The sequence below is a fragment of the Nuphar pumila genome, chromosome 6, assembly GCF_984573655.1.
Source record: "Nuphar pumila chromosome 6, dmNupPumi1.hap1.1, whole genome shotgun sequence".
Taxonomy (NCBI): Eukaryota; Viridiplantae; Streptophyta; class Magnoliopsida; order Nymphaeales; family Nymphaeaceae; genus Nuphar; species Nuphar pumila.
Genome location: NC_143254.1, coordinates 27,325,919 through 27,337,947, shown reverse-complemented (window position 1 = coordinate 27,337,947; position 12,029 = coordinate 27,325,919). Strand labels below are relative to the sequence as shown.

The following is a 12,029-nucleotide window of genomic DNA, read 5'->3' as shown; positions in this document are numbered from 1 at the left end:
TCCTATCTTTCACTCTTGCCTACTGGCTACTTCTCAAAATACCATTAAAATATTCACGCCTAAATACCTCATCAGTAATGATCCTAATCTGCAGCCAAGACATCACCAGCCAATATACCAAGATGTTCAGGTGAGTTGAACAGTAACAACTCACTTTTTTCTTTGATATGCAGTCTGGAGTCTCTGGACGCAAGAGGAAAGCACTTTGAAGTAAATCATGTTCTCTAAGCTTTGATATTCTTCAGCTAAAAATAATAATAAGGGAGACTTTGAATCCCACAGATCTCAGACCGAAAGAATCTCATCCCTGAGATCCCTAGCTCTCCAATCCAAGGATCTCTAGTGCGAAACCCTCCCTTCTCAAACTAAAATCAGTGCCCAACTAGAAAGCCAGCTTCTAGAACCAATTTGTTATGAAGCATATTAGTATGTTAATGTTTGAAGTCATGAAACAATCCTAAGCTCCTTCATTTCAATTAAGAGAAATTGAGGGAAGGAAACGTGAGTTCCATCACTTCATTGTTTCATGTTCTCTGCTACCATTACAAGGTTGAAGATGTGCAAAAGAAATATATAATAGCAATCCTACACCATCAAAAAGCTCAGCAGTAGCACCAAATATAAGTGATAAAGTGTCATGCATGATGTGATGTCATATTAAAAGTCTAAATAAATATATTTCAAATTCACGAGTACCTTTCTACAAGTTGCCATTGGTTCGTCAGAATAAAAAGGTGGATAACCCACAAGCATTTCATACATAATAGCACCAAGCGACCACCTACAAGAAGGAATTGCCTATTTTTATCACAACCATATAGCACATAATAATGAAAGCACAATAGATTATAGATGCCTCTACCAACATCACTCACCAGTCACACTCCATCCCATATCCCTTCTTCAATAGAACTTCAGGAGCAATATAGTCAGGCGTGCCAACAGTAGAATAAGCCTGCATTTAGAGTGGAAAAAAGTAAAAAGTAAATTGAAAGAAATCTGAGAGAGAGAGTAGCTGGAACTAGGACAGACAGATCCTATTGCTGCTAGGCAGGGGTCATGACAACATAGTGATAGGCAAGCCAAGCACACAATGTATGCACTTTTATACTGTATATTTACCATAGTCACTGATATCTCTGATATTTTGAAAATATCGCGATATTATCAGTATCTCAAGGTCAGCAGCTATTTTCCCAAGATTTTCAAAATATTTCCAAAACCTAAAATATCATGACATGTTCCCAAGATATTCCCGAGTTTTTCAAAAAACATCTTTTTTATATTTTAATTATCTATTTTTGTTTCTTTTATATTTTAAAACCTTTTCTAATTGTTTCTTTATATCTTTGCAAGTAAAATACTATAAAACCCATTATGTATTGTCCTTTTTGTTAGTCATAGCTTACGAGATCTTCCCAAGATTTTTTCAAGAAAAATCACTTTTTGAAAATATCCCTGAGAAAACCCCTTGCTGAGAAATTACCTTGAACAATACAGTGACTATGATTATAGCAATTAGCAGCAGAATCCAGAGAAAACCACTCCCTTTTGGGTACAGGCATCAACATACAGTACATACCAAGTACAAGTACATTAGTATAACATATCCGGAAGTTTCAGATGTGACATGGAAAACAGAATGTAACACCCCTCAAACTGCAGGAACAGTAGAAATGTTATGGTTTGATTTTTAGAACCTAAAATGCTTTTTAATATGATATAGATCCTTTGCACATATTTCTAGCCAGTAAATAGTAGTTCTATATTTAGTAATAAAAACTCAGTCACTTCTATGATTGTTAAATAATTTCAAGCATAGTAGGGTAAGAATTGAATTTAGCGTGAGTTATCATTTTACAATATTTCTATCCTTGAGCCAAGTCAATAACAAGTCATGCCTATTTTGTGTATGTTTCAGTGTTTCATACTCATGGTAAATTGAAAAATAAAGAACTACCTCTAGCAAATTTTTTCTCTAAAATCAAGAATATGCCTGTTATAGCAAGTGACTAATGTGCTCTTTCATGTAGTTTTCTGTGGGATCTGGCAATATATTCTAATGTTGTACGTAGTGTACCGTATCGTACGATACGGTATGGTACATGTCGTTACTATTTAGAATATCGATACAATATGCACTCATATTGTGATACGAGTGCACATCATAACTATATCGTATGTATCGTACGATACATGCAGGGTGTATTGTACGATACAGTGTAAACACCCTTAAAAAATTACCAAATCATAATTTTCAGTTTTGGGTTTTAAAGACCTCTTCAGGGCCGACTCCCTCATTTGCGTAGAAGCCATTAGACAGGTTTCCATACACACTAGGACTCGTGAGAGCGATTTGAGGGTCAATCCGTGCAAAAGAAAGAGGGATTTTGTGGTTTGCTAAAGTAAAAGTGCATTTCCACCATTTTTCCACTCAAGGAAGTGGGTTAAGGTAAAAAATCTTTATTATGAGTACAATTTCAAAGCTACTCTAATTTTTTTTTTGCCTCGGGGGGCGTTGGATCTGCAGAAATTAGAGATTTATATCAAGGAAGAAATCAAGTTTCACACTCCTCCAACAAAGATGGCATCAAATGATCCGGCATGGCAATGAGACACTCAAGTAATGAGTGAAAACCGATTGAAAATCGAGCGCAACTATTGTCATAATATTTTTTTATGTAACATGAAAGTATGAGTCTTGTGGTATGTTTTTAATTGCAAGATATTTAATACTTTGCATTGTTCTTGTGAGATATGCATGCAATATTATCTATGATTCTATATTAGTTGATGTTTGATGATGCCTTATGCAGCTCATAGAGACATAAATGCTTCATATGTGATTTTATGGTTGTATTTTGTGCAATTCATCATTGTTTCATGTGATGAATTTTTTAGATTTTTTTCTGATTTTTTAGATATTTTGGAAAAAATTTATGATATTTTACGATACGATACGATATGGTCTTAATTTGGGCCCAACCAATACGGGTAACGATACGATACGATACTTACAACCTTGATAGATTCACTTAATTGTAACATGTAGTTATCGGTACAACCCTTTAGAATTATTATAATAGCAAGAAGATGACATAAAATCCCAATAGCAAACAATTGCAATTGTAATTAGTCATTAACAGTTCAAGGTTATGAAACTAACAATCTGTAATTGGTTTATCAAGTAATACACTTCCACAACACCATCTAACAAAATATAATCAGTTGCATCTTGCATGGTAAAAATTTTCAGCTTAATGGTGCCAAGAATAATGGTCCACGCATCAACCTTTTGTTACTAGCATATATGGATATTTGATTTCATTATATGAGAAAAAGCAGGAATGAAAAAAGTCACAACAGGACAAGATCATGAACTTGCCAGCATGCGCCTGTTTCTTTGCCAATGTAATAGTTGCTCCTGTTGTGTGCGTCTAGGTGCTGGAGAATTGTTTGAGTTACCATCACTCTCTACAGATGATTTAAGATTTCTTCCAGCTGCATGATCATTCTCACTAAGACTGGGTAGGCTGCTACAATCCAATGGTTTACATAATCCAAAATCTGAAAGCCTTAAATGCCCATATCTATCAAGCAATAGATTGTCTGGTTTGATATCTCTATGAAGAAGAATCAACATATTAGCCATGAAGTTCTCAGAAAAATTGACAAGTTTAACACAATTAACCGCAAAAGCAAAAGGTAGAATCAGAACAAAAACCTGTGTATGTAATTATGCTTGTGGATTGACTCAATAGCCAGGACTGTTTCACCCACATAAAATCTAGCCTCATCTTCTGTCAGTATATCTTTGCGCATAAGTAATGTCATCATGTCACCACCAGGAAGATACTCCATGATCAGATACAAGAACTCTTCATCTTGAAAGGAACAATAAAGCTTCACAATGAAAGGACTATCAACCTCAGCAAGAAGGTTTCTTTCTGCTTTGACATGCTCCACCTAAGCAACAAGTATCAGAATATAAGCATAAAGACAGCTTTTCTGAAAAAAATGACAACATGAAAGTCCCTCAAAAACTCATTGAAAGCCATACCTGGCCTCTGCGAAGCATCTCAGATTTTTTTAGCTTCTTCATAGCATAAACATTTCCAGTGGTCTTTTCTCTACAAACTCTTACCTGGAAATAAAAGCAACTTTAAATGGAAGGGCCACATATGGAAAAATTCAATACGAATGTATCAAACAATCTTATAATACAAACAATTTAAGAGCAATATAAAACATAGACTAAAAGATCAACTAAACCAAGAACTCACAAATCAAATCACCATGCTCAAGCATAGTAAGGTCTGAACTAACATTAACTCATCTCTAGCACATGCAAATTTGAATAGCACAGATCCCATACATAAAAAACAAAATCTAACCATATGTTGAAATTTTCATATTAACATTAGTTGATCTCCAGCCCATGCAGATTTGAATAGCAGACATCCCATACATATAAAACAAAAACTAGCTATATGCCAAAAGTTTCATATCATGTCCAGAAATGAGCAGCACAAAGTGACCACCGTAGGCTTCTAAACATTCACCAACTTATTAAGCACTATATATATATATATATATATATATATATATATATATATATATATATATATATATATATATATATATATATATATATATATATATATATATATACAAGGAGTATCACTGCATCTGTAACCTCAGAATCATTGTCAACTTAGACAGGCACATCAACCACAGCTGATGAAAAGCAAGACACATGGGATTCTGCTCCACAGAGCAAAATGTATCATCTGACAAAGTGGAAGGCTCACAAGCTAAGCTGTCATCAGCTGAGGTGGATACAAAATGTGTAAAACAGTAAGTTGTGCATTTGATTGTGGTGGCTACTCTTTCATCCTTGCATCTGCTCTATTGACTTGCTTGTTGTAGTTTACATGCATCTGTTTGGTCCTAAAATGAGTTGTTGATGTTTAATAGTTGCAGACTTCTGGACCTCCTACCTTGTTTTATGAAAAAGAAAAAGAAAGCAGACAGTATATTTGATATTTTGTTTGATGTTTTACCTTTTTTATGCCTTACTATTTGTGTTTTGTACTGGTTAGCTTCTTAACCTCAAAGGAAAAGGAAAAAAAACTTTGTAATCACCATTTCCCTTTTTGTTGTGCAGTTAACTGGTGATAATGAACCATGATTTGGTTCCAGCATCTAACTCTTTTTTTCTTGGTTGCTTTTCTTGAATTTGAGGATTGTTAACTTTCATTATTGAAGTTGATTCACTATTCACAATATGGCCCCATCAGCTCTTCATTAGTTTTATTGGTAATTGAGTTTGAACTTTGATCTCCTTGGATCTGAACCTATGTCATTTAGCTACAAGTGCATATGCATGGGAATTTGTAAAACAGTATGTAATATCTACACACAAACACATGAACACACACTTTATGCACCATAAAAATGGATGAACATGACCCTGTCATAAGAGGTAATGGCTTGGGTCTGGATCCGGTCAGATCTGAAACTGGTCTAACCTTTACAGATGAAGTACCAATTGTTAAAAATATATATACATATGTATATATATAAATGCCTATATATATAAAAATATGTAATTCATTTGTAACACCCGATAGGGGTAAAATAGTCTTTTCACCATTTCTCGCATGCTCATTTTTTAATATGTTTTGTATTTCTTTTTGTACTTATTCTTTTTTTTTATTAACTTTGTCTTCTATGCATTGAGGGGCCCACGATATAGACGTTAGGCCCCTCCAACGGTCATAAATATGACCATTGGAAGGGGCTCCAACGCCCATATGGAAGCCCCTCCTTGGGTCCTCTCTCTTGTATAAATATGGGGTTATCCCCCTTGTATTTGTAAGCCTTTTTAAAGGCTCATTTCAATAAATATTTCATTTTATTTTGCATGCTTGTGTAGCCTTTTTAGGCTTTTATATTGTCCCTTTGTGGACTTCTTATTTGATTGCCGTAGTGCTTGTCCATTATTGGACTTTGTGAATGCTTGCGCATTCTTGAGTTACACTTCCGCCTATTTCCTTACATGGTATCAGAGCGAGATCTCTAAGAGAATAGATCGTGTGTTGCGTCATCACGATGGCCGTCTCAAAAAAATGTGCCATTCAAAGTTGTGTGGCTTGGATTCAAGAAAAGTTCTTACCCGGTATGTATCTCATATTTTTTTAAAGTATCTTTTGTATTATTTATCTCATTTATGTATCTCTATTTGTATCTCATGTATTGTGTCTTTTTGTATCTCATTTACTTATATGTATCTCTATTTTAAATAGTAGCCTCTTGTTAAATATGTTAAAAATGAATAGGTTTTTTAAAGTAATTATTAAATCTCGTGCGTAAGCATATTTCCATAAAATATTTGTTTTAATTTGCATATCATCATAAAAATTATATTTTATAAGAATAGATGATTTTCTTTTAAAAAAAATCTTAAATATTGTGCTTTTCATATGGCTAATTCCTTTGTTGTATGCATTTATTTTTTATCGTAATGATTATTGATAGTTCTATGCATATGTTAAAATATGATTTTTAGGTATATTATATGAAGTTTATGAAAATTTTAGAAACTTGTATGATGTACATCTTATGTCATCATATTTTCATTAACTCTTTGGTAATATCGTGGATATTTTTGCATATTGACATATTCATATTTTATGTGATTTCAATGGTTCTCTCACTTTTTCCCCTCAATAATATTCTTCTTTTGCCTTTTGGCATTTACCCTTTGTGTATTTTACACTTTATGTACTTGTGATATTTGGTTCTTTATTGAACCCTCTTGCGTTATCTCTTGTAATTTGTATTTCTGCATATCTTATTACAATGGTTAACTTTAAGGTGTTTTCCTCATTATGCAAAACTAATTCTTTGAAAAACATTCTCGATTGATTATGCTTGAGAATGATCGTAGATATTCATGTTCATCTCTATTCAACTTTTATATAGAAAATAAATCTTGCATTGGATGCTTTGAATGCATTTTATAATGTTAACTCATTTTTCTCTAAAAATGTGTCATAGTCTAACAAAATAGATTGCATTATGAATAATGTTTGGTATAATTTCATAGCTTCTATATAACTATGAGTTATTAGATTATTTTCATGATTGATAGTAATTATGCTAAATTTTGGGATTGTAAAAAGTTCTTCTAAGAACTTCATACGTATTATTTCCTTAATATTGAATTTTTGTTTGTCTCATAGTAGACTTTTGTTTTTAAAAGACTTTTTTAAGACAATATGTTCTTGTCTTCTCTTTAAAAATTATTAGATCTTTTGTATGTAACGTGCCCTAGTGCATTTATTCCTTGATCGATGAATTTATAACTTCATCTTTAAAGAATTGATTATGTTAAGCATGATTCTTGTTTATTCAAAAGATTGTCACGAGACATATTGTTATGCATATGATTGCATTTTTTTTCTAAGAATGGTCATCTACCATTATTGGTTTTTTCGATTTGAAATTGTCTCTTAATTGGTTCCTTTTATGAACTCACCTATTTGAAAAATGATTTCTGTGAGTATTTATTACCTTCTTATGGCATTTGTGTTGTCTATCACAGACTTTTACATGATGCATCAATCTTCTTGGCCTTATTATTGTTAAATCAGAGATGTTTGTTGGGGTGAGTAGTGTGCACATCGTTTTATGTCATTTTAGATTGTCAACTTGTAGTTTGACTCTAACTAACAGTTATGTAATCTTTGATTGCGAGTGCATTGAATCACTCATTTATTTTTGACCATTGTTTTTATTATAGATGCTTTTAATTATGTCTATCTGAGATAGATATCTAATTTTTGAAACCATGGTATTTCAAAATATGGTCAACAACAACAACAACAACAACAACAACAACTACGCCTTCATCCCAAAACAATTGGGGTCAGCGATATGAACCAAAAAAGAAATTCATTTTGGGTCTTCCACATGAATCCTTTTCCTCCAATCATTTCTATCCAATGCCATGTCCTCGGTGAGGTTCAAAGCATTCATATCCTTTCCTATCATCTCCATCCAAGTCTTCCTAGGCCTACCCCGACCTCTTTTAACTAATATATTTTCCCATTTCTCCAACCTTCTAACTGGAGCATCATTAGGCCTTCGCCGAATATGCCCAAACCACCGTAAACGATTCTCTCACATCTTACTTTCAATGGGTGCAACACCTACCTTCTTACGTATCTCCTCGTTCTGAATCTTATCTTTTATTGTATTTCCACACATCCATCTAAGCATTTCAAAATATGGTCAAATTTGATAATTTTTCCCATTGTTGGCTTTGTACTCTTGCGCTAGTAGCTGATACACTTGATTCTTAGTGTCATTATATGTAGACAAGAGTTGTTTATTCACACATTTGTGTATGATTTTTAGCTCTTTGTTGGCATTATGCTCTTGTTCTAGTCGTTGATACACTAGTTTTAAGTGTCATTATATGTAAACAAGAGGTGTTTATACACGCCATGTGTGTCTTTGGCCTTTTAGTGACATTATATCTATGCTCTTGTTCTAGTCGCTTATACACTTGATTTGTGGGTTTTGAAAGTCTAATGAGGTGATTGCTTGTGGTGGATGAACTATTGCTGAGATTTGCAAAATTTTATTTTTATAATTTTTTTTTTAATTTATCATCTTCCGCAAATTGGTTTTGATTTGCATATATCATGTGGGATTTTTTAATTTTATAATAAATTTTTTAAATCTTTCCTACTTGTTTTTTCCTAGTATGGAAAAATATTTATCGATAAAAGCTCATGCATTTCATTGATAATTTATACATATATGTATAGTTGGACTCAAGGTTGCCAAACTAGGAAGCGGAAGCGGGAAACGATACAGGAAGCGAAAGCGAGAAGCGAGGCATTTTAAAATTTATACGAAGCGGGAAGCGAAGTTTCAATTTAAAAGCAAAATATGAATAAAAAATTAAGCAATATGGAATCAAACAAGAAACAAATAAAAACTAAAATAAAATTGATCATTCTTATATTTCATGATTTTTTTGTAAAAGAGTTATTTTTTTTGTTAAAATCTAACAATGATGGTTACCAATTTAAAGAAAGTACATGGAAAGTTAGTGAAAGCATGAGAGAAAATACATGAAAAAGATGAAAAGAAATATGAGAAAAGTATATAGTATGCATAGACCATGTGTATGAGAAGCATAGAAAAAGCGTGGGGGAATCGAGCTTCCCATGAAGTCTCAAAAGCGAAGAGTATCGTGCTTCCGAAGCGAGTTTCCGGGAAGCGAGCTTCCCACCTACCTAAGAAGCTTCCGGTAACTCTGGTTGGACCTCTATAACTAAAATCACTCTAAGATGTGTGAGTTATGTTTCTAATTGATTATCATGCCCACATTGTGGTACGCATAAATTTAATTAACTTATCTTTTATTGATAAAATTAGTTGTCTCTTCATTATTGTTTTAGGTGTATTGAATATGCTTTAACTATATGATGCATATATGTGTATTACCATGAATTTAATTAGCTCTTTCTAATCTGTTTTGTAAAAGTTCTCTTACTCATTCAATAAACATTTTCTTTATTTTTCATGCCTTTGTGCATGTGTACTCCTTTGAGAGTGTTCTTGCCTTTGTGCGCATTTTGGTCTATTGAGAATCTAGTGCCTTTGAGCACATAGCTTTAGTTTTGAAGACACTTTTCACATGGTGCATGATCAATGCTTCTTACGCATTTTTGTGATAAATAAAGATTTATTTATTTTATTTATATTCTTCCATTTATACCCTTTTATGGGTTTTATTTGAAGTGTCCCTAATAGACACTGTTTTGAGAGATTCATATGTTTTTTGGAAGACCACCATTTCATTTAAGATAATTTTTATGCATAATTGTTTCTCTCTTTAATGAATCATATGTCATTTAAATAATCAAAACTTCTGATGATCAGTGTTATGATTTCTTGAAAAATAAGTTGATTATGATCTTTGAGGGATGCTCCTCTTGTCCTTCTTAAAATCTAATGATTCGAAAAGTTATTACTATTTTGTTCGAATCATTTTATTCTTGTTTTACAATATATTGTTGTTAAAAATTTTGCAACTCTTGGGCTAGAATATTTTTCTTGTGTACTTGGAGTCTTTGTTTGGTTTGTTCTTTCTATGCAGGATCTTTAAGATGTGATACCTTCAAAACATCATGGAGATAATCAATGAAGGTGCTTGAGGATGATCACCAATAAAAGCATTTTGAAGACTTATATTTGCAAGAATTTTCTGAAATGCCATAACGATGGAGATTTCCCTTGAAGACTTGAAGTTCTTCCCAAGATTCGTTTTGTAATTCCAAACTTTCAGGATAACTTTCCCCGTCAAGTTTGAGGGGGAGTGTTAAAAATATATATACATATGCATATATATATCTATATATATATATATACAATTCATTTGTAACACCCATAGGGGTAAAATAGTTTTTTCACCATTTCTCGCATATTCATTTTTTAATATGTTTTGTATTTCTTTTAGTACTTTTTATTTTTCTTTTTAGTAATTTTGTCTTCTAGGCATTGAGGGGTCCACCATATAGACATTGGGTTCCTCCAACGATCACAAATATGACCGTTGGAAGGGGCTCCAACGCCTATATGGGAGTCCCTCCTTGGGTCTTCTCTTTTGTATAAATATGGGGTTATCCCCCTTGTATTTGTAAGTCTTTTTCAAGGCTCATTTCAATAAATATTCCATTTTATTTTTCATGCTTGTGTAGCCTTTTTAGGCTTTTATATTGTCTCTTTGTGGACTTCTTATTTGATTGTCGTAGTGATTATAAATATATTTAACACCAATGCCCATGCCTGTCATACTGTGTCAACATGGATACATCACCCTTTCGGAAGTACCCATGTTAAATGTCTGAAACTTTTACAGGATGATTACTAGAACTGCAGTACTTAGGGATGCCTGTAGTCCATCATCATTTGTAAAAAAAATTAATTATGGCATGAATCGGTTGTGTAACATTATTATTCAATGATTCTTGTAAGTAGAAAAATATTTGTATAATGACAGTTTATACATAGATGTAATGTGATTCTGTTGGCTCTTGGCAGGCGCAGCTCTCTCTCTTTCTTGTACTATATATATATATATATATATATATATATATATATATATATATATATATATATATATATATATATATATATATATATAGTTCAAACTCTTTCAAGTGGGAAACCAACAAATCCAAAAGAACAGGCTGCCATTTTCCTCGAAAGTATGCTGGTCAGCCCTAAAGTAATCATTAGATTTTGCAAAAAAACATTGTGTCAGGAGATAAGATTAATGGAGTAGACCAAATGGTCAACAGACAAAGAGAAAATCTCCAAGCCAATGTTGGGCAGGACTGTGGACAAATCAAGTAACCGGGCAGCATGTGCTTTCAGCTAAATTAACCTAGTTAATTAAAAAGTAATAAAACTCTAACATGAGAACAAATGTAGGCACAAGTGGAATTCTTTTTTATATTTTATCAGAAAAGGACATTATAGAAATGACACTCCAAATAAAATAAGCAAAGAGAACCGAAAAAAATTATTGTGAAACAAAACATGGACAATAAGAAAAAGTAGCAACATAAGGAAAATGATGAAACCATACACAGTGAGATGGTTGAAGATGATAAACCTATGAGATGCAGAAGATCAATCAACAAAATATTAATATGTAGCACCTAAAGAAAACATATCAGTGAATCTACTTTACCAAATCAAATATCAATAGTTAATCTCAGTATTGAACAAATTTTACAGCATCCATTGATGCTATCATAGAATATACTGGGAAAAAGTAACTATAAAGTATGACTTTGTCTAAAAAGGTGCTGACACAGAAGAACAAGGATTCTCTCCTAATTTTGTGAGAGAAAGATTTGGCCATTAAGACAGAAAATAAGAAATATGTTTTATTTCTACAATCTACTTATTACAAAACTAAATGGATTTCTCCCATTTTT

The 12,029-nt window shown here is 32.6% G+C and overlaps 1 protein-coding gene across 3 annotated transcripts in view; it reads right to left on the bottom strand.

Moving 5' to 3' along the window:
- The window catches only part of LOC149834462 (uncharacterized), a 62,577-nt gene that overhangs the window by 25,161 nt on the left and 25,387 nt on the right, over window positions 1-12,029 (bottom strand). For all 3 annotated transcript variants that reach the window (XM_090011429.1, XM_090011427.1, XM_090011428.1), the window contains exons 4-8: window positions 4,061-4,144; window positions 3,725-3,966; window positions 3,386-3,623; window positions 876-955; window positions 697-781 (exon numbers count right to left, since the gene is read on the bottom strand). In XM_090011429.1, the coding sequence (XP_089867555.1) occupies window positions 697-781; window positions 876-955; window positions 3,386-3,623; window positions 3,725-3,966; window positions 4,061-4,144 (729 nt within the window). The remainder of the gene's footprint in view (window positions 1-696; window positions 782-875; window positions 956-3,385; window positions 3,624-3,724; window positions 3,967-4,060; window positions 4,145-12,029) is intronic.